General features: G+C 43.1%; 2 protein-coding genes across 3 annotated transcripts; both read right to left on the bottom strand.

Moving 5' to 3' along the window:
• Window positions 1–7783: 7783 nt before the first annotated feature.
• On the bottom strand, window positions 7784–10555 carry C8H1orf52 (chromosome 8 C1orf52 homolog). The gene is made up of 3 exons (XM_050901249.1): window positions 10295–10555; window positions 9956–10163; window positions 7784–8697 (listed from the first exon to the last, which is right to left on the bottom strand). Exons 1-3 carry the CDS (start codon window positions 10553–10555, stop codon window positions 8615–8617), a joined length of 552 nt encoding a protein of 183 aa, XP_050757206.1. The 3' UTR covers window positions 7784–8614.
• A 1294-nt stretch (window positions 10556–11849) lies between these two features.
• On the bottom strand, window positions 11850–20039 carry BCL10 (BCL10 immune signaling adaptor). Of its 2 annotated transcripts, none has more exons than XM_050901247.1 (3): window positions 19950–20039; window positions 15247–15535; window positions 11850–14122 (listed from the first exon to the last, which is right to left on the bottom strand). In XM_050901247.1, exons 1-3 carry the CDS (start codon window positions 20037–20039, stop codon window positions 13755–13757), a joined length of 747 nt encoding a protein of 248 aa, XP_050757204.1. In that variant the 3' UTR covers window positions 11850–13754. The 2 variants fall into 2 exon arrangements, with proteins under 2 accessions (XP_050757204.1, XP_050757205.1); XM_050901248.1 differs by lacking the exon at window positions 19950–20039 and adding an exon at window positions 19523–19586.
• Window positions 20040–21682: the final 1643 nt, after the last annotated feature.

Below are 21682 nucleotides of genomic sequence, written 5' to 3'. Positions count from 1 at the left end.
CACTGAGTTGCCAACATTGGAAGAAGGGCTGGCGGTGCTCGTTGCATTGCTGTCTTCCCTTCAAGCATTGTTTTAAAGCTGAGAGGTCTGCCAGGAATGGCGTGGGTCCGGCTGGCCAGCCTGGGGCAGGCAATGGGCTGGGTCACCTTGGGGAAGGCGCATTCCAGCCTTATTTTTGTAACTTTCTATGAAAGAAGCTTATGAGTCCACAGGAGATCACATAAATGCAACTTTTCAAAGCCAATTCTTCCTCACTTTCTTATTTTGCAGAAATAAGGGGGGGGTTTGAGTGTTCTTAAATTTAAACCAAGCATTACTCTTTCAGTCACAAGATGATAAAACCCTTGTTCTTGGGCTTTTCTCTACCAAGTTAGAAACTTTGAAACTGAATAATTAGTTTGTCCAAAACAGAAGTTTAGTGTGACATTTAACCATTCATTATTTTCATACTGGTTTTCACTGCTTTGTTGCAGACAAACACACTTGACTAAAGTTGTATTTGCCAAATAATTTTTTTATTGTGATCCATCAATGTAAGAATTATTTTTAAAAGAGAAAAGATTACGGTAACTCTCCCCAGACAGCATTCAAAAATTATGTGAAATTTACAGTGCAAAAGCTGTTTAAAAAGCCTTCGTAGTACTAAGAAAATCTAGAGCAAGATATCAAGAAAGCAACCAAAATAGATGTGTACTGTTTCAAGAGACACTTAATCAAGTATTAGAAAACTGATTTTCTTCTAATTTTCTTTCTGATTCTTTTTTAAACTAATCCTATAGTTTAAAGTAGTACTGCAAATTCAAACAGGCATTATGCCAGCAAATTCAAAGAGGCATTATGCCAGCAGTTAACAAAAGCACCCTCTTCTGGAGTAGCACGGCTGAAAAGCCAGCAAATGTAGAATATAAGAGCTAAATTATTGCAGGGCTTCATTTGCCCAGTGGTCTGTTGGATGATTTTGCCGATGGAGCAGTGCATCCTTCTGCCAGCTATGTGATACTTTACTGACTCAACAGCTGTCCCAAGAAGGCTGAGAAAAGGCAGGGAAATAGGGGATCCCCAGCAGGAGGGTGGGAATGATACACGCCTGGGATCCTCACAAGGTCAGACCAGAATTTGTTTGCTGCTGGCTCTCGAGCATTCAAGGAACCCTGAATTTAGATATATGCAGTCTGTATCAGGCAAGTCTCCCTGTTTCATCAGCACTGGAATCACTTAATGACATGGATTCTACTTATTTTCGTATTGCTAGCTTGAGGTGTCAATTATGCTTCTGTGGGGAAATAATGCACTGAATCTATTAATGTTACAATAATGTAATAATTCTATAGCATATAACTCTCTGTGCTGTCTTACAAGTCTATCTGTTCCTTTATATAGATACTTTGAAAAATTTAAGTTTGTAACATGTAAGCAGTATTTCATTACTATGTCAAAGATCATGGCGACACGGCTTATTTAAACTGTCAGAGATACAGCTTATTTACAACTATCCAAGAGGCATGCACAAAGGTTCCTGTAAGAACAAGTCACTAATGGTAAGCAAAACCTTACATCTTGTATAAAAATCAGTATTCCTAACTATTGAAACAGTATGTTTTCAAACAAGCCTTTGCCATTGCCAACCTTATAATTTCATTAAATAATACAACTCTTTGAAACATTTCAGACAATATATAAGGTCTTAGTCTCACAAAATACAATTTTATCATTCCTAAGGAAGGGATTTGTGCATTTCTCTTAAGCATCTTCTAATTACAACAGAAAGTGACACTTTTTCTAGACCAGAAGCCTAATAGAGAAACATTTTTTGTAAAACCCTTCTTTAGGTCTTTGTTAAGTAGTTGTGATCCTTCCTACGAAAGAAGTGAAATTAGTTTCTCACATTACCTGGTCTGGTTCCTCAAGGCATCCCTTACCACCCTGTGTCAGAGAAGTTACTTGTTGAACAAAACCGGACCATGTTCTGCTTCCCAACAGAAAGGCTCCCCAATTACTTTTGCTGGGAGCCTGCTGCTGGCAGGCGAGGGCAGGTGTGTGTTTAGTTGGTTGGGTTGGTTTGGTTTGAGGAGAGTATGTTAATCCTCTCCTGATAAATCCTGTGGTTTAGGTTTAACTCCCCATTACACTTTCCTGGGGTTACCCTGTATTAATCCTGTATTTGTTTTCATATCAGTCCATCTACAGCAAGAAACAGATGGTGGGAGAAGTTAAGAAAAGGGATGAGAAATCAGTGTTTGCTCCAAAGAGTAAGTTCACCTTGTTAGAAGACAGCAAAACACAGAGTCCTTGTGTTGCTGCTCACAGCTACAGCAAAGGAAAGATGTGATCATCTTTTGAAGCCACCAAGACAAAAGCATTCTAAAGATGAAGAGCACTTCATCTTCTAAATGAAGAGCACTGATAAAATTATTTGATAACGGCCAAAAATGCTTATCTCCATTCATTGAATTCATTGCATTCTTCTGTCAATCCAGCTCCACAGGTCCTGGCTTCCCTGAAAATTCCTGTTTTTTTCAGAAGTGCCCTGAAGAAAATAGTTCAAAGGAACCAGCAGCACAAACCCATTCCAATCTCTGGTGCGACTCTGCCTTCCAGGTCCAACTGATCTTTGCACATTTCTATCAGCGACACAAATTCTGTGAACTCCTCTGAAGACGACGTTGTTCCCTTCAGTCTGTGATACTCTATGCATGAAGAACTAGCTCACTGGAATCTCTGTCCCTCTGTTATTCCCACTATTTCTTGGTTCCTGATTATGTGACTTACAAGCTTTTAGAAAGCAGTCCACTGCTACCAACATGTTTGTCTCAGGAACAGAACCGTTCCCTGAGATTCCCATGTCCCACGGGAAGCCTCCTGTACAATGAAAATGCTGTATTTCTTTCAGCAATTTTCTGTATTTTGCCAACATTTTACTCTACAGAAATCCTGCTTTTGTTTCAGTCTTGACATTGTGAGACAGTTGCAGACTGCCTAGCTAATCGCCGCCTCTTGTTGCGTCATTCTTTAGGCTTCACCTTAGTCAATGCATCCAGAAAACGCCTTTGGCAGTAATGGAATCGGATTTCTTAGCAAGGTGCCTCCATTTGCTCAAGGGTTTTCTAAACACATCCCATGCTAGTCTTCTTTTTGAGAAGTTTTTTCCTCTGTAACGTTTGCCCTCCTGTGCACTGTCGAGAGAGGAGTCGGTGTCTCCTCCTGAGCACGCCTGGGCAGCCATTTCCACTCTGTTGCTGCTAGAGCAACTAGCCTGTCAACAAGCTCACCTCCATAGGGCACCAGTACAACCATGCTTGTGCCCAGGCCTGATGGTGCTGGGATTTTTCCAGCTATTTGGAAACTAACCTTTCACATTTTTCCAATCTAACGAGTAATTGTGGGTGTCCTTAAACATTTTCTCTCAAAATGGAAATGCTGCACAGGTGTAGCCATTGCCAGGGGTCCCCTTCAACTGGTACAGCCATTTATCCTTGAAGAATGCACACTTCAGCTGTAATCAGCTTCCACACTTTTAAGACAGTCCTGCGTTGTTCTCACATCAAACCCACGCCCAAAGCAAAAGCACAAACATCTGTAACCAGTAGTCAAAGGGGTTTGGAAAAAATCAGCAAGCTAAGACAGAAACAGGCACAAGAGCCTTTCAAGCCTGAAAAGAAAACCCAAATTGTATCCTGCTGGTGACTGAAAGCATTATATCTTTTCATCCAAATTCTGCCATGATTTTGCAAGATTAGCAAGCTGGCAAATGAGCCTCCTGTCACCAGACAGTCAGCCAGCACCGCATAGCTTCTGTTTCTCTCCATTGATAAAAAATCCTTCTCCTGTGCCGATTCCACGTTCATGATAAACTACTCTTTGTGGAACACACTGCATCTCCCTGGATTCGCTTACAGATTGGCAGCCTTAAGCTTATCACAAACCATTTGTAAATGAATCAGTTCTTCAGTAGCGTTAGCATGCATCAAGCTGTCGCATCGGAATAGCGGAGGGATGCCTTGCAACAACCTCTCCACTAGCATTTCTGGGAGGAAGCACTGCCTGCCATGAAAGCCATTAGCTTCAACAGCTGTACTTCTATACTGATGTGAATTCTTCTTTTCCAGATCATCCCGCCTTTCTTGGAAATCCATGTAGCTGCTATTGTGCCAGCATCTGGAGGCAACACAATGTGTTCATTGCAAATTAATTGCCTTCCAGCCACCGTTTTTCTAATCTTGACAAATTTTTAAGAGAATTTTCTCAAATCAAACTTGTACGCATTTTTTACTGCCTTTTTTCCCTGTTACACGTAATGATCATCATCACATTTGATTCATCATAAAAACAGTGCAATGATGAGTTAATAGAGGGCTAATTTTCAGAGCCAATCTTCCCCATTTATCAGCGGGGGTGTATGTTAGCTGTCACTATCTCCTTTTAAAAGACAATCCAGGATAAACTGTTCTCTAGTGAGAGATTTTTTTTAACATCTGAGCTATCAGTTTAAGTTTCGTAAGTGTTCACTCACACATTTCATAGATCCTGATGCACAGAGTAGCCAATTTTTCATTATTAGCTGCCCAAACCTGAAGAAAATCTAGAAGTCTGTTTCTTGCTCCATCAAGCTTTGTCCTTCAGCTTATTCAGAGTCTTTCCCTCTTCTACTTTCAAAACAAATGAGAAAATCTTCTTATTGCTCACTTCACACTTACCTGATCTGCTTCCTTTAAGCACTGCATCAGTATCAGTTTTTCTCGGTTTGTGCATCTGTGTCACTTCTCCTAATCATGCAAAAAAGGGGATGGAGAAGACTTGAATCCCCTTTTGGGGACTGTTGGACGCACTCCTATAATTGTAAGGCTTATCGTGACCGCATCTTTCCTGGTCATGCTTTCTCTAGTGACTTATTGAGGAACTTGAATGATAGCTGGTAATTTTACAGCTTCATAGCTATGAATGCCATGGACACATTATCAGTAATCTTGATCTAGAAGCCCAACTCCAGATAAGCATTTGTAATTTAGCCTATTGCCCATTTTTCTTAGCAGCTTTTTATGGTATCTGAATAAGACCTTACAGATCCTTGGCAAAATCAGTGGGCTTTCTCTCCTTTTCTTCCTCTCCTGGCTAGTAGCTACGTTCTATCTAGCTCAGTCCAGCTGTTTCCAAACAGCCTCTTTGCACCACCCCGCAGAAGTAAGTACTGCTTAGTAAGTATCATATTATCAAAGCTGATCACTGGAAATATTTTGTGCCTTTCCGTCCGTTTTCTCACCACAGTTAGGACTCTAGCATTTTTTCCACTATGAGGAGTTCTGTAGTTGTTTGCATTACAAGTCAATGATGATACAAGCATAACATTTCTTTCATGCAATCATCTCATTTACTTACAATAAAACGCACATGCTGTTATCTCTGAACTCAGAAAGGTCAGTCCCCTCCCTGCTCTGGGCTTTTTTGTATGCCCTGTATGTCAAGAAATCTTCTGAGTTGCTTCAGAAGCTGCAGCACTAGCACTTCCCTCATCATCTTCTCCTGAAGATGATGCACTGAAGCATTTCTACCAAAAAAACTTCCAGCAGCAGAACCAGTCCACCCAGACAACTCAGCTTCAGACAGGCTCTCACAGCCTTCTTTCAGATGTCTTACTTAAGAAAAAGAAGCATAGTTGCTTTTGCCATTTCTCCTGAATAGGGAAGCTGCCATAGTCACTGCTTACAATGAAGATTTCCTCAACCTGTAAATAATACAATTAATCATTCTTCTCCCAGATTAGCCACGCTGGTTTTCTCCTTGGAAACCGAGTATCAGATGGTGTTAACTCGAAGACAACTGGATACCATGTATACCGTATGATCTGAAAACAAAAGGAGTGATTAGCATGGTAACTTCCTGAGCTGCTCCATAGAATAGCAGAGCAAACAATACAAGGACAAAAGCCTCCTTGGTCACAGCAGTCGTGGGAATGCATCCTATTTCCAGAGCTGGTGACATTAACCTTCAGCTGTAACACTCTTCAAGAAGCACTTCAGTAGCAAACAGAACTGTTCTAAGACTTGAGAATTAGGCAGTCCATTGAACCGTGTACTTCATGTCAAATCCTTCAAATCTCAAGAAATGGTACCATTCATCCCACGTAACCCTGGAATACATTCTGTACATATGGGATAGCAGAGGCAGATTTCTCAAAAAGTGTCCTGCTAGACATACTATAATCTGCAACTCGCTGCCTGGACACAAACTGAACCCTTGGTTAACTGATCAAACATCTGATGTTCATCTCTGAACAGGAGCTTGCTGCTATTCCCTACCCTCAGCTCTCTATGCCAGCTATAGTATAAACACATTCCTGTTAAAATTAGGTGTTAGGTTTGCAGCTGGACTCAATGATCTTAAAGGTCTTTTCCAACCTAAATGATTCTATGATTCTAAAAAAGGAGCATAAGCAGTCTTTTTTTCTACCACATTCTCTGAAGATTAGCACCTTCAACCTAGCTACGTTAAGAGAGCAGATACAGGAAAAAAAACCAGATCAGAGTGAGCCTTTTCATTCAGAGACTTCATGTTCAGCACTTCAAGAAAAACATCCTTCATTTCTTTGTAAGCAAAGCTCACAGAAACCATTGGATCTCGGACGACCAGGACCTAGAGACCAGCTACCCGAGTAGCTTGTGACAATCCACATCCTGAAGTGGATGATGTAAGGCTGCATTACCTGCATGGAGACAGCTATTCCTGTAACAGAACCGGTCTGCATTAGATGATAATTTTTAGTGCAAGTTTCACACACTATTACTAGGACGAGGGAGAATTTACATTAGCATTCTAGACAAAGCGACGTACAGGCATTTATAGTCTCTCAACTCAACAAAATGCAGATATCCACAGTTCCTGAATTGTCATGCTACACTGGCTGTCCACCTAGTAAAAGCCCCATTTCAGCAAGCAGTCGTATTTGACTGCTGCGAAGGGGTCTTTATCCCAGCTGGAACTTAGCAGGGTTGTCCTTACGGGCACAGGAGGCTTCCCCTTGCAACCCGGAGGCCAGCTCTGCTCCCTGTTAGCCCAGTCCCTGCTCTAGCCCAGCCATCGGAACCTGAGATGGAGTCTTTTGAGAAACTGTACACAGATCTGCACTTCATAAACTTCGCCTACGACACTGTCCCTCATCTTGGAGCTTGCTACGACAGTGTCAGATATTTGGGTTTGTGCTAGGAGAGCTGGGGCACGGGGAACCCTCAGCTGTGTACAAGTACCATTTTTTGAATCGTTTCCAGACTGGCAGCACAGAAGGGGTGGAATATATCACGGATTTGGCCCGACAGCCTGTGAAATTGGCAAGGAGTGGTTGCAGAGTCTGCAGGTAGAGAAGGATCCAGAGAAAGCATTATCACGCTGCCAAGGCTAGAGTTGCATAACTTGTTGCTAACTTCGTATACTCGCTAAAAATGAATACATTTTTCTATATATTGAGGTTCAAAAGAATTTTTTTAAAAATCACTTTTAAAAATATTAACATCATATTAGCACATATGCATACAGAAGCTGTTCTGCCAAATTAAAGCTCGTCCAAGACAGAAGGAAAATAAAAATTATGAATGTTTACATTAATAGTTCAATTAAATAAACTTCTATTAGTGGGCCTAATCTCACTGCAGATTTCCTAAGGCACAGAAGCTTTATTTGAAAATAAACCTAGAGCAACCCTCCCTCCAACCCAAAAATCCATGCAGCAGCATATCACAAATGCAACATATACTGACTAGCACTTTGAGAAGATTACCAACTGTTTGTACTGAGATAAATACAATTTGGCAGTAAGGACTCTGTCACAGCTTTGTCATAATTTTTTTCCACATAAATATCTAGATTCTATTTTCAATTTTAGGAAGAATATGTTAAATGCTTCAATTTTTCCTGCATCAGTTAGTCTGATGTTTCACTGATGCAGATCACATAACATCAAAACTAATTATCAAATATTAAACTCCATTATTAGCTCCATGTTTTTTCAGTTTGCAGTTATATATTTATTACAAACAAAACCCTGAGGAATCTGTTGTGTCATAAGAAATACATCACTGAAATGCATACAGTACAGAATTCATCCCTCCTATGCACTAAGCATGCAATGCAATATTTATACCGCAGATGTTTTCAAATGTAGTTTTATTCCAGTGACCTATTTGCAGTCTTCACATACATTTCAAAATAACATTATGCAAACATATCACAGGACAGTACTTAAAGAATCTTTAGTATATACTCCTTTATAAAAGGTTTTGACACGATGGAAAAGTCAGTCCAGAAAAGCTCACGTTACCAGGTTTCTTGATAAACAAAATACCATGAAGCCCTGTAACCTGCAGGAGCACAAGTATCCATCACAATGGATCCCTTTTCTAAATCCCTCTTTCAAATAAACAGGTTTAAATTTTGTTCAGTAGGCGAGTTTCTGTCACGACACTGTCCATTTAACTTTGTGCTTTCCAAAAGGCAAGCATACTACAGAAATAAAATTCCCTACCCGACAGGAGAGAGAAATTCCGTAAACATGTATTTGTTTCCCATTCCAGCAGAGGAATCCAAGTTCATTGAAATTCTCATTATGGCTAAATCCAGCACGCCCTGCTTATAACTTCTTCTTCTTTGTCCGCTCCCCAGAGTCTAGTTTACGTTTCTTAGCGGAAGCTGGTTCATCATCTTTTTCACCATCTTTAAATAAAAACCAGAGTTAATCAAAGTCAGCAAAGCCAGCATCTTTGTCTTAAACACCATCCTCATCTCAGAACAACTGACTTATCCCCATCTGCGATGCCTGGAAAAAAGACAGTGGTATTAACTGATAACATCCTCATTTTTGGAATGTGGACAATATGTGGACAGAATAGGAATGATTACTTGTTATTACTACCACAGACCATTGAGGATAACTAAGAGGAGGCCTTGTTATGCTACCGTACAGTACTTATTCTAAAAAAAAATATTTGAATAGATAAGACAAAAAGCTAGAAAATGACATTTTAGAAGCAGGAAGTAATGTCAAGGTCAATTAACAGTTTATCTTCTTAGTCTTTGCATGAAGGCTGACTAAGAGAAATGTGTAGGGGAAAAAAAAAAGCATACAGAACAAATGGAGCAAGACAGAGACAGAAAAACTGCCACTGGGGAAGGAACACCCAGAACAAAAAAGGGAACAAGACAGCAAAACCCCCTTGCTTTTGAAAAGGTTTGCTGACAACTTTACTGGTGAACCAAAACATTATCGTGTGTTCTGAAAGCCCAGAATTTCTTCTGGTTTTGTTCTCTTGGTTGTTACTGGCTATTCTCTTTCTCCAGTAATTTAAAAAAAAAAAAAAAAATTCCTCCCTCCTGTCAAATATTTCTTTACTTCCTAGATTACCATTACAGCTTGTACCATGATTAAAAGTGAAGAGGATAGTAAGTATTTTCTTCAGTAATCTTGCACATGGACATTTTATTTAATTCCCCTCTCGGCCTCCAAGTTTTGCAAACATTATAAAAATAATCTGACCTACATCTACACCTAGGGTCAAGACAGCAGCGCTTAAAAAAGCTCTCATACCACTTTCTGGTTTAACGGTACCATGACTGAACCTGTTAGTTTCATATAACTACAGTTCTACAGACTCTTTAATCATTCCCTGCTTCCGCTAATGACAACGGAAGGGGAGCAGAGAGATTGCTGGAGAGTCTCAATTAATTCTAGGAAAACCAGAACACACGCACTGAAGCCTAACCATCCCTGCAGCCAACTACTGCTCTGCCCTTGAGCAGCAGTGGATGTAGAAGAGGCCAGCAGAACTTCCTCCGAGTTGTGGGCAGGGAGGTCTCCAGTCACAGACCACTCACAGAGCCCAGCCACCCACCCAATTCGCACCCATCCCTACGCACACGGAGCTGGAACACACACGCCTGTGCAAAGCACAGCTGCCTTACGCCAGGACCTCACCCGATTCTAGGGGTTCCTGCTCCTCATCCGGCAGAAACCTGGCTTTGCTGGCCTGCCGGGGCGCGTCGTCGCCGTTGTCCTCGTAGATGTTGGACCACTTTATGGCCATGTCGAGGGCAGGGGGCGGCGGGGGCTTCTTCTCGGGCGGGCTGTAGGTCTCCGGCGGGGGCACGGCGTTGCTCTTCCACACCTTGAACTCCTTGGGGGGCTGCAGGAGAGAGCAGGGCACCCGTCACACCGGGCCTCGGCGGCCGGGAGGCGGCGCGGCCCGGCCCCACGCGGCCCCGGCGGCCGCCTCGGGCTGCCCCCCGCGCCCCACCGGCCCCACGGCCCCCGCACCTCCTCGGGCGCCCGCAGGACGCGGCTCTCCCAGTCGATCTGCTTGTTGAGCGGGTTGTAGAGGAAGGCGGGCGGCTGCGACACCCTACGGAAGAGCTCGTCGGGCGGCGGCAGCCGCGGCCGCCGCCCCGGGCTGCCCCCCGCCGCCGCGCCGCCCCCCGCCTGGCGCTCGTCGGGCTGGGGCTCGTCAGCCTCCGAGTCGGAGCTGGAGCTGCCGTAGGCCGCGAAATAGCCCAGAGGGTCCTCTCCCTCCGCCGCCATGGCGGGGCCTGCCGGCGCGACACCGCCCGCACGGAAACCGGGCCCGCGCCGAGGGTTCCGGCCTGCCGCCGCACCGACGGGAGCCAGAGCCCCCGGAGCCCCGCCGCGGCGGCCCCTGCTGCCGCCTGCCCCGGGCCGGGCTCCGCGCTGGCCCTCGGAAGGCGAAACCCACTGTTGTTTTCGTGTGGGTGGGGTCCCAGTTTGTACATGGCGAACGGGATCCAGCAGAAGGAGGAGGTGGAAAAAGCTGACCTTTCTGCGTCCACCCTGGGGTACGCAGGGTTCACCCCCAGTAACTCGGGGATTTTTTCCCCTCTAAGTGACCATAGACAGATACAGAAAAATCAGACACGAAACTGAGACGACCTCCATTTCTCCTTTTTTACACCTGCAGGCTTAAGTAGAGAGAAAACACGTTTTCCTTAGTGTTTGAGCGTTAGCTAACCCAGGGCAGATAAAGCTGTGAACATCACCTATCCAGTGCTTAAGCAGTCACAGAGGCTATCTTTACCAAAACAGATTTTTCAGATCTGTTGGAAAAAGTTTGTACCGGACTTCAGTTGTCAACAAGGCCCATAGATCTGTTATTGCATCAGCTAAAATACTTACTAGCACTGTTCAGGTTACTTATACTACACCACAGAAGCAGGATAAGGTCTAAGGAAGGGGCTTTGGTTATACTATGATCAATTCCTGTACTGTAAAGATACTAAACCTGTCCGGCTGATCTCTCATAATCAATACTATAGTCATTATTTTGAAAGAAACCCTACGCACAAAGTATGATGAAAACAACCACTGAAGTGAGCCTCCACGGTCCCTGCAACATTTGCAAATCCTTTTTTGAGTCATGCTCCTCAGCACTCAAAGGTTTTGTTTCTCCCCCACTATTAAGATTTTTAGTTTTATTAATTTAAGAATGAAGTCAATATATGCATGGCTGGAAGCAACACTTCTCACATCTTTAAGAAGTTGAGCAATTGAGCCATTTGAAAAAAAAGCAAGAATCAGGTTAGCAATACTAGTCATGAACCCCAGAAAGTGTAGGTAAGCAGCCGAGGTCTTAATTTCACATGCATGTTTTCCCTATACACTGCTCTTGAATGCAGTCCTACAGGCACAGGTGTTTCACATTAAGTCAGTCTTTCCACCAAAGACAAACTTCTCTAACAAGACAACGAGAACAAAAGCCTCCCGCACACACAAAACCAAAACCACACATGCAGATACTGGCATGAACTCCTCTTACAACCTACGCATGTTAATAAAGACAGAGACAGACAGGAAAACCGGCAATTATACAAAAGAATTTATTCCAAAAGTTGTGATAAAAATATTTCAAATCTAAAAAAAATGTCTGTTATAAACGTCTGGTAAGATAATACATTCATTTAAAGTCTCAGGTTCATAGGCTCCACTGCAGGAGTGATCCCTGCACAGGCAGGCTTCCTGCAGACTGTGCGGCACACCGTGGCAGGCAGCAGACCTCGTGTGTTCGGATTTCGATCTGCCAGGCAGTCTTCACCAGTCTACCCTTAATTTCATGTTAGAGAGCAAAATTTTGCTTGCATATTTAGGCACTTAACTTCCAGAGCGCCTTCTGAATCAAGCAGTTTTGTCGAAAAGCATTTTCACAGTCCTGACAGTCTACAACCTTAGATGTATACAAGAAAAACAAGGATTTTTATAAACACTAAACAGAAGCCCCCATCTTTATCGAATGTAAGCTATTCGTATACTAAGTATGGAGTGTAGTTGAACATTGCAGCTTCTTTTAACCTACTTCCAAAACCAGAGTAAACACGAAAAAAAAATTAGAGACTTTACTGAGGTCCTGCAGATGGCCTGTCTCCACAAAAGGAGAACACAGTTTAGGAATATTACCTGGGTTTGCATTTGAATGGAATTACATGGCTATAGCACTGTATGAGAGCCAAAATAATTTAAAGCCTTAAATACAAACCTACTCTTTGATATACTGAAAACACCCCATCACTTTAAAGTGTAGTACTGCAGAACACAACTGTACACATTTCCAAGTAAGAGTTTGTCTTTGGCTAGTAATTTTAAAGTGATTATAGGCCAACTTCATAAAAAGTAGATTACAACTCGAGTAGAGTAGGAGAGGAATACAGCATGTTACATTGTGTCAAGAAATGAGAACCTTCCCATGTCGAAATAGTTTAAAATGCATTTGGCTCTAAACAATTTGAAATGTAAACCTATCTGCTTTGAAGAGTAGGTATCTGGAGTGCAACATTTCCAAGAGTCCTTCAGGTATGGATACTTTCTTGCCACAGGACGCCTCCTCTACTTACCTACTGGGACAAAACATACAAGCTTTGCTCCTTAATAGCATTATACAACAACATTTTCTTACAGCCCACATGATGCTGTTACAGCAGTTTACATTCCTTTTCCAGTATTAATGAGAAATTATATTTAAAGTGCATCTCAAATCAGAAATCTCTAACTAATACACAATAATAATATGCTAAGACTTGTGGAAGTATATTTGCTAACTCAAATCACTGCAATACAGAGTGCCTTTTGATTTACTGGTAGGACAGAGAACAAAGTTCATATAATTAAGAGACTTCTTGCAAATAAGCATAGCTACAGATTTGGGTTGGGTTTTTTGGTTTGGTTTTTTTTTTTTTTTTGCAAATGGAGCTGCACACACATACATAGGGGGCAGAATTTATCCTACAGGGAAACATTTAATTTGGTAAATGAGTTTAAGCTTTTTGTAAGTGAGCTTACGCTTTTAGTTCAGAAAGTTATTTTTCAATACTCAATACTTTTCCTAACCATCTTTCCCAACTGACCCGTCACACAAACATTAAGAAAAACAGATTTGTTAGTTTCCGTAGGAAGAAAAAACCCATTTGTTCTATAACAGCAGCTTCAATATCTGCAACTAAATGTGAAATTTTAAACATATTGGTTTAAAAAACAAACCTTTGCTGGTGTAATACCATGATCTTTTGAAAAAAGCTCCCTAAAGAACATAAAATTAAGCAGCTCCAGAGTCACCCAATTACAAAAAAAAAAAAAAGACTCCTTAAAAAACAGTAAATAGCATAGATCGTTTCCTCTGATTTTGCTAGTTAACAGTTTGAAAACTTTTTTTTAACCCTTGTAAGACATCACACAAAGTTTCAATACCATTTGGATGAACAGACAAAAGTCGCTACGTTCACTGTAGTTGAAGAGAACGTGATCTTAAAGGCAAAAAGCAATTGTCACTTGAACTAGTACACGGTTCTTGCTGCTCTGACTGGAGCTCTGGGGGGAGCGGAGGTGCACCAGGGTCTCCAGGCCCTGGAAGGGTGGCTGAGAAAACAGCACACTCTGCATTTCCCATCTCTGCAATTGGCAAATTCATTGAGTGAAGAGAGACAGCAGACACAAATGCGGCGGTGCTATAATCTTCTTCTGGATGATGTATCTGGGTAGATTCTTTGTCTTTTGTTTTATCAAAAAAATTAGATTCATCAGAATATGATCTAGAAAGATTATTTGTTCCTCCATACAGTGAGGTCATACAGGTGCTGCAGCTTAGACCTAAGACAAAAAACAGAGACTGGATTTAATTACAATATGGTGCACTCTTAAAACTGTACTCTGATTTAGTATCAGTAAGATCATCGAAGATCAACTGTCTGTATTTTTAACAGACTAATCTCTTCATCTCACCTGTGATATCCCAATATTCATGACAAATTAAAACACACATGCAGGTTATCTAGGCTGATGTGAATGACTTCTCTATATCTCTGTATCAGCTACTATTTGACAAAGATGCATCATAATTTAAGCTCCATTTTAGGAAGTCATTTTAGCCCTTTGACCCATCTTTTGACAGATTTTTCTCGCTGTGTTCTTCAAACTTTTTAAAAGCTTCAGCTACATGGGTCTACTCCGAAGTGGACTGCATTTGAAGGCTGTTTTACCCGAAGCCAGAGAAAACTTCAGGCCTTTCCTCTCTAGGGTTAAAAATGTAGTTTGTTCCTTCTTTATTTCTCTTTTGATGGGTGTGGAAGGGGAAGTAAGGTTTTTGGTTTAGAAGGCTTATATTTTCTTTATCTGCCTTAAAATATGAGTACATACAGTCACTTCAAGCTTTGTGTGTGAACAAAACCTCTCTACCTGTATGATGCAACACATGCATACATTTACAATGTCTAATTTTAAGTTTTGGCATTGAAGGCATGCGGGAGAATTCCCCTCAGGTTGCATTTGCTGGCTTATCTTCTGCAGAGGTGCAAAGTTGAACAAAACAAGAGCATCCTGCCACTGCAGTAAATAACTTCAAGACAAATGCAAGATGGAAGATAACCACGTATTTTAAGTTCTAAATTAGAACCTCATAGAAAGCAAAACTGAAATGTGAAGACAGACTTATCCATCATAACAACACATGATAGGATTTTTTGCAATTTGTTATTTATGACGTGTTCAAATAGTAAAAAGGCAAAGCCAGGATACATGCACTAGGATCTTAGACCCAAACTGGTGATATTTCCAAGAATGTTGTCCCCAACACTAGAGGACGCAAAAAAAAAAAAAAAAAAAAAAAAATCTAAGAAACTACTAAGAAACACGATTTAAAGAATTGTTGGAGTTTAATTTTGCCTATCCTCAAAAGAAAACTTATGGCTTACAAAATATTATTATAAACTTCTCACCTTTGAGAGCTTCAATTTTTTCATTTTTCACTTTCAACACTACGTCAGTTATCTTTTGTAACAGGAAATTTTGTGTTCTTTCTCGTCTGATAGATTCAATCAAAGCGTCTAGTCCCTTTGGGTTTTCTGCTAAGTAGTCCAATAACTTCCCAGTTTTTTTCCTACTGGAAGATCGAGAAGAAATTTCTTCTGTGTCCTCTCTAGTGAGTATTTTCTTTGAACGTAGGTAATCAAAGTGTCTCTCAGCTATGATTTTATCACACAGGTAAGGACGCATCCTTTCTAAAGCCTGAAAAACAAAACAAACTACTATTAGCCAATTGCTCAATTTATTTAGAAGCCTGTATTTGAAACCTATAAGATTTTGATACAGGTTAATGAAAAAATTTTTAAAGCTGCCACCGTGTTACCTAGCAGAGATTTTTCTCAGCGTAAAAAAAAAAAAATTTTTTTTAAAAACATTATCTAATTTACTTATCCCTTTCATTAGTTTTCTTTGAGCAAACTCAGGAGTTTTAATGCATGTTAAGTAATAAGGTGAATACTTACTGAAAATATTAGTTACATCAAGTCTGTGGTTATCACATTTCAGAACATTCACCAAGTAAAAATGAAAAGAAATGATACCAACAAAACATAACAGCACCTACTCACTTTGTCTACAGACATACTCATTCTCACTGACTACCTAATTGCCACATTTCCATACTATTTGTATCTATGAGGCACAACTGCAAAATATTGCAATTATTGATGTTTTCTGTACATTGAATAAAAGCAGTGTCAGAGCAACAGTATGAATATACTCACTGTTTAAAAGGTTTGTTAAATAAACACCACTATTTACAAGTTCAACAGATTACTGGCATCTAAAATACATGCACCTTCATCCACAAACGTACCTACTCTCAATAACTTCACTGGCTGCTTTTTGTCTTCATCAAGCTGCCTTATTTTAGTTTAAGATTTTATATTAAACACCTGAAGCAACTTGCACACCTCTAACATGCTGCACAGACCACTGAGAATGAGTGCAACTCTGATGACTGGCAAAAGCAAAATGACTCTACCCTCTGCAGCACAGCTTCAGCTGGCAAGGGTAAGCTGGTTGCTGAAGTCCTCTCTATAACCAGCAAAAAGAAAGAGGTGGAACAATCTGCCCGTGGGAGGGGACTCCATCCATCGTCTAAAGACCCTAACATACAGTCAGTCAACATTAACATTGGGTATGATGAAGCAGAGACATCTGTATTGAGCACTTCAGCAGCAGTGCCACTTTGCATCTTCAGGAACTGTAACACCTAGTATCACATCACATTCCCTCAGAGATCTTCTTCCTGGGGAAACATGCCATCTTTTGTAACCATATTCTATTCTAACCTGACTACCAATTTATTTGAGGTAATTTTATAGGAGCAATGTCAGAACTAAAGACTGCCATGTCACCACTTTGATTTCCTCCTTGGAAGATCAAGTGTCCTCTCCCATACTGATCAATTTATTTTTACAGTTATCAAAACAAAAAACAATCTTCCTCCCCCTTGTTCAGAGGGTACATACAAGCAGAAACATCGCCAAAATGTAAATGATATTCATCTTATTTCAATCTGTACATTAACAAGCCTGCTTGATATCAACATCGAAACAGAATTAATGCATGTGTTCACAACTCTCTGGTTTCAATATCTACTACTCTATAAAGATGAGAGTCACAAATGACATCTCTGTGCTTGAAAAACAAGCTCTCACTTTATATAATACTACAAAATTGACAGTTTCTCCCACTCACATTTTTCACTGTGCAGAATTACACAAGAAGTCAGATACCCACTAGCTGAATATTACTGATGTGAAAAAACTAATGCCCCCCCAGTCTCATTTGATTCAAAAAAAGGAAAAAAAAAAAAAAAAAAAAGATTTGAGAGCCAGAAGTAAAAGCACCTTTACATACAAGACATGTGAAGAGATGGAAAGAAACAAAACTTTTTTCCCGAAGAAAGTTTTCAAATATCCTCCTGCTTTTTGAGATTAGATTGCACAACAGCAGCATTTAAAAATTAATATTTTAAAATGACTGTTTGCCTTATAGCCATTTACTAGCTCAGTAAATACTAGCAGAGGAAAAGCTAGATACATAGATGCACTTTAAGACAGATTATTTCAAACAGCAAAATGCTGTCTGGCATACTGGTGCTAGGGAAAGCACCAGTAACTCAAAGAAAAAAACTTCCTGGACTGCTCCACTAAGTATAGCAGAAGATAAATGTGTTCTAGTTGCTCTTTAGGATCCAACAAATACTAAGCTATCAATAAGCAGCCTGTGGTTACACAGTTGTTAAAGAAAACATCAGATGAGCATGCATGGAAGATAAAGGAAGGCTTCTGGCAGTAGACTATCACCACTAGATTGAATACAATGTAAAACCAAAAATGTAAGGGTGCAGCTCCATGGTGGCCAATTTAAGTGCAAGGAACACTCCCCCCGGCATGGCAGCTGCATGTTCCTACCCTTTCCCTTGTACTGGTGGATGAGAAGATCCAGTCAAGAAACTGAATTGGTGCTTTTTGCCCCCTGCCCACAGCCAGATTAATTACCCGATCCAGTTTAATGTGCAGTCACATTGGCACTAGTGGTGGCATAACAACTATGATAAGAGCAGAAAAGCGCAACAGTACAGCTTATAACAATTTGTGCAGCTCTGGAATACATCTCAAGTATCCAACCGCAACAAGTCCATGCCTGAATGGTTATGAATGTAGTAGGCAATACAGATTTCTTCAGTTCTCATGGAAATCTCATCCTACCACCAGAAGGATCAATCAAACTCTGAAACTTAAGTCAGTCAATGTTTCAACATTAAAAGAATAGAGTTGTTATTGAATAGAAAGCCTATTGTGTTTTGACTAACATCTTCCTGTAATGAGTCTTTCACTCTATAAAGTGTATCAGTTCTGAATTCCCCTCTGCATTGTCCTCATAGGTTAACAGTTTATGAGGGACAGAAAGAGTAAACACATTAGAACAGAAGCTTTAAATATACTTTGCTCCATATCCATGATTTTGTACAGCTCACTGCCTCCTTCCCAGCTCTTGAATGTAAGACTCCAAACTTTATAATTCCTCCTCAAGACAAGTTTACCCAAACCAAGTCATCCTTGCAAGTTAGCTTTCTGAGGTATGCTGTCACATAATATACACAGAACTTCTGGTAATGCTGCACTTCTGTTTGAAGCGATCCTATCAAAGTTGCTTGAACAGCTTTGAAACAGCTAAGTGAGTTTACACTGAACCAGCACTTCGTATCGTGAAGCCACAACATTTAAAATCTGAGAGAAGAAGCTCTGAAGTCAGATTTATTGGATTGTATTTTGATGATAAAAATAATGTTATTTCTTTCTACATATTAGGTTTCCCTCAAGTCCTCCAATTACTACGGGAGACCCTGTAAGATTAAGGGCTGAAGTGACATACACACACTTCTGTGAGATGCAGCTGTGAATTCAGTCACTGACACAGATTAACATACATACCATGTTATACATAGAGTTTCATTTAAGTAGTTCTTATCTTTTTTTGGTGTAACTACCGGATACTAACTATTGCAGTATTACCCTGTGGTTCCACAGAAGCAAGTAATAACTTGAAAAACATGCCTCACAAAACTATGACAAAGCATTTAAAGAAAATTATGTATGCATAAAGCTAGTAAGAAACCAAAACCAAACTCCAAACATTCTTTATTGTACTTTAAAGGAACATAAAAAACCAAATAAGTCAAATATAAGACACTGTAAATTACAAACAGAAGCATGGATGGTCAATAAATAACTGATAAACTGTGATTTAATTTTTTTTTTTTAAATTAACCAATCACTTGTTGAGGTTGGTTAGCACATTGCTTGCTTCCCAGTCTAGCAAACAGATAAGTAAATCCAGACTAAATCAGGACGAAGTCTTCTGTCAGATTCCAGACATCATGGAATAAATATGGGGAAGAAAACCCACAGGAAAATATAGAACAACAAGCCTCAAAAAAAGTTATCGATATTTAATCCAAATATCAATAGTCTATAAGAGAGAATCTTATTAATACTAAGAGAACCTTATACGTTTGCAGCTAACCTTTGGATATTAATCCCTCATCACTTCTGCTCTGCCTCCTATGCCACAGAGACACCATGAAAACCAAACCCTTGCTACTCTGGCCTTAAAACGCGACGAAGGCGCAGACCGCTTAGAGGAAAACAAAAGAAAACGGAACTTTCGGGTGAATACCTGGCCCCAGGGTTCAGTTTTTGCAAGTCATTATCAGCCCCATACAGGGAAGCCCCCCGGAGGCCAGAGGCGCGGGCTGCCGCTCCCGGCGAGCTCCGGGCAGGACGCCCCGGGGCCCCAGCCCGGCGCCGCGGAGCCCAGGGCCAGGCCCGCCGCCCTCGCCTTGCCGCGCCGCACGTGACCTGCCCGCCCCCGCGGGCGCCCTCCGGGAAAGCGGCGGGGAATTCCGGGCGCCGCGGCACGGGGGCCGCTGACGGCCCTCCCGCCTCCGCGCCGGCCTTCCCTCTCGGACGCCCGCTCTGACAGGGCTTCTGCTTTCCCCGCCCGGGCCCGGGCCCCGGCCCCGCCCCGCCCCACCCCACCCCAGCCCGCCGCTCCGCGCCCCGGCCCCGGGTACTCCGGCCTCTCGGCCCACCCCACCACTTACATCCTTCTTCACCTCAGCCATCTCGTCCTCCGTTAGCAGCCGCCCCGCAGCCCCCGAGCCCGAGCTCGAGCTCGGGCCCGGGCCTTCCATAGCGGAAACCCCTCCGCCGGCGCCGCCACCGCTGGGGAAAACCGCTCAGGCCAGCGCTTCCGGCCCGGGCCCCGCCCCCCACCAATGGGCCCTCAGGGAAGGCACTCCGCCCCCACGGCGGCACCGCCCGGCGCCGGCCGGCGCGTGGCCCCACCCAGTGGCGCGTGCGCGGAGGGGCGCCGCCCCCTCCGCCCCCTCCGCCCCCTCCCCCCCCCCCCCCCCCCCCCCCCCCCCCCCCCCCCCCCCCCCCCCCCCGTGTGGTGCCGCCGCCGCCCCGTGTCGCGGTGGTCTGGCTCCGCCGGGAGCCTGAGCTGAGCGGAGCCGCGCCGGCCTCCCCGCCTTCGCCTGAGGCGCGGGGCTCGGCTGGGCTGGGCCGGGCCGGGGAGCCGCCCTGGGCAAGGGCTTCCTTCCTTCCCTCCTGCCGGCCGGGCCCGCGGCCTTCGGCGGCGCAGGGAGCGACGAACCGCCGGGCCTGGCGGCGGGGCTCCCGCCTCCCCTGCAGAGGCGCAGGGAGCGGCTCCCTTCACGGGTTAAACCCTGCCCTTCTCCGGAACTGTCAGCAGACTGTGGCAGTCGTCTGTGTCTGCAGCTGGCGACTGCCTCCCGAGGACATGTAACCCCCCCTCCGTGAAAACAGGTGTTTGGAAATGATGAGTGGGTGCGGGCGCCTCTGGCCCGTGGCTCCTGGCGTTACTAGCATTCGACGACGCTGTAGTGAAAGGCTGCGGCTTACCTGGGCGGTGACATATGCGTTACAGCGTTTTTCAGTTAAGTGATTGATGACTGGAGGACATGGGGACTTACAACAGATTTTAGGGACTGACAGTTTTCAAAAACCCACCGCTGTAAAGGGCTTTCTTCCAAGGCTGCTGCAGGTCCGAGAACGAGCCAAGCTGTACGCGATGGAGCTGTCGGTAGCTCCCATTTTACCCCTCCGAAGGCCGGGCAGCCCCACGCTCAGGCTCGGCACTAGAGGGTGCCGCTGCCCCGCCGGCAGACGCCGCTGCCGCCGCCGCCGCCGCCGCTCCCGCTCCCCCCGGCCCGGCCCGGCCCCGCGCAGGAGCAAACTCTTAAAGAAAGGACAGAAGACAAAACTTAATTAATCGGTATTTTTTCAGCTGTCAAAGGTAAAACCCTGGCTATTGCTGCAGTCTTGACAACTTCCTTTCCAGCAGTTAAACGTGAAAGCGTATAGAAGAATCAATACTGGGTTTTGCTGTCAGTAAGGCAAAACTACCAGGTTTACGTAGGTATTTTGCAAAGTCCTTTTGCTTGATATGCCTTGTTAATGCAATCGTACTTCAAATATTAACTGCAATGACATCTATTTTACAGTGCTAGCATTCGCAGCTTTTCAATAGACACATTGGATAGCAAAGGTCCTGCCCAGAACATTTGAAAATAAAGGACTAGTCACCGTTCTTACCTGGTGATGGCTGATTTCTGTAAAGCTGGGTGTTAAAATCACAGCCAGTCCCCAAACTGATTGCCAGAAAACACCCAACCAGCTCTGCTCCCTGCCACTCCTATGAAGGACACTTCTGCCCAGTGACTTCAGACTCGCCCTCACCATCCAGCCCTGCAGACCTGATCGCTGGTAATTTGGCAGCACACCTCTGCTCACAACCCAAATCCTTCTGTGG

The sequence above is a fragment of the Gymnogyps californianus genome, chromosome 8, assembly GCF_018139145.2.
Source record: "Gymnogyps californianus isolate 813 chromosome 8, ASM1813914v2, whole genome shotgun sequence".
Taxonomy (NCBI): domain Eukaryota; kingdom Metazoa; phylum Chordata; class Aves; order Accipitriformes; family Cathartidae; genus Gymnogyps; species Gymnogyps californianus.
This window is presented reverse-complemented; position numbering and strand designations above follow the sequence as displayed.

What these genes read in the sequence shown, in the direction of transcription:
- C8H1orf52 (XM_050901249.1), bottom strand. Translation starts at nt 10,555, where the DNA reads ATGGCGGCGGAGGGAGAGGACCCTCTGGGCTATTTCGCGGCCTACGGC. An exon ending in TCCTGCGGGCGCCCGAGGAG is followed by an intron (nt 10,164 to 10,294) that starts GTGCGGGGGCCG and finishes TCTCTCCTGCAG; the next exon opens with CCCCCCAAGGAGTTCAAGGT. An exon ending in GCAGGAACCCCTAGAATCGG is followed by an intron (nt 8,698 to 9,955) that starts GTGAGGTCCTGG and finishes TTTTATTTAAAG; the next exon opens with ATGGTGAAAAAGATGATGAA.
- BCL10 (XM_050901247.1), bottom strand. Translation starts at nt 20,039, where the DNA reads ATGGAAGGCCCGGGCCCGAGCTCGAGCTCGGGCTCGGGGGCTGCGGGG. An exon ending in TGGCTGAGGTGAAGAAGGAT is followed by an intron (nt 15,536 to 19,949) that starts GTAAGTGGTGGG and finishes TTTGTTTTTCAG; the next exon opens with GCTTTAGAAAGGATGCGTCC. An exon ending in AAAAATTGAAGCTCTCAAAG is followed by an intron (nt 14,123 to 15,246) that starts GTGAGAAGTTTA and finishes TTTTTGTCTTAG; the next exon opens with GTCTAAGCTGCAGCACCTGT.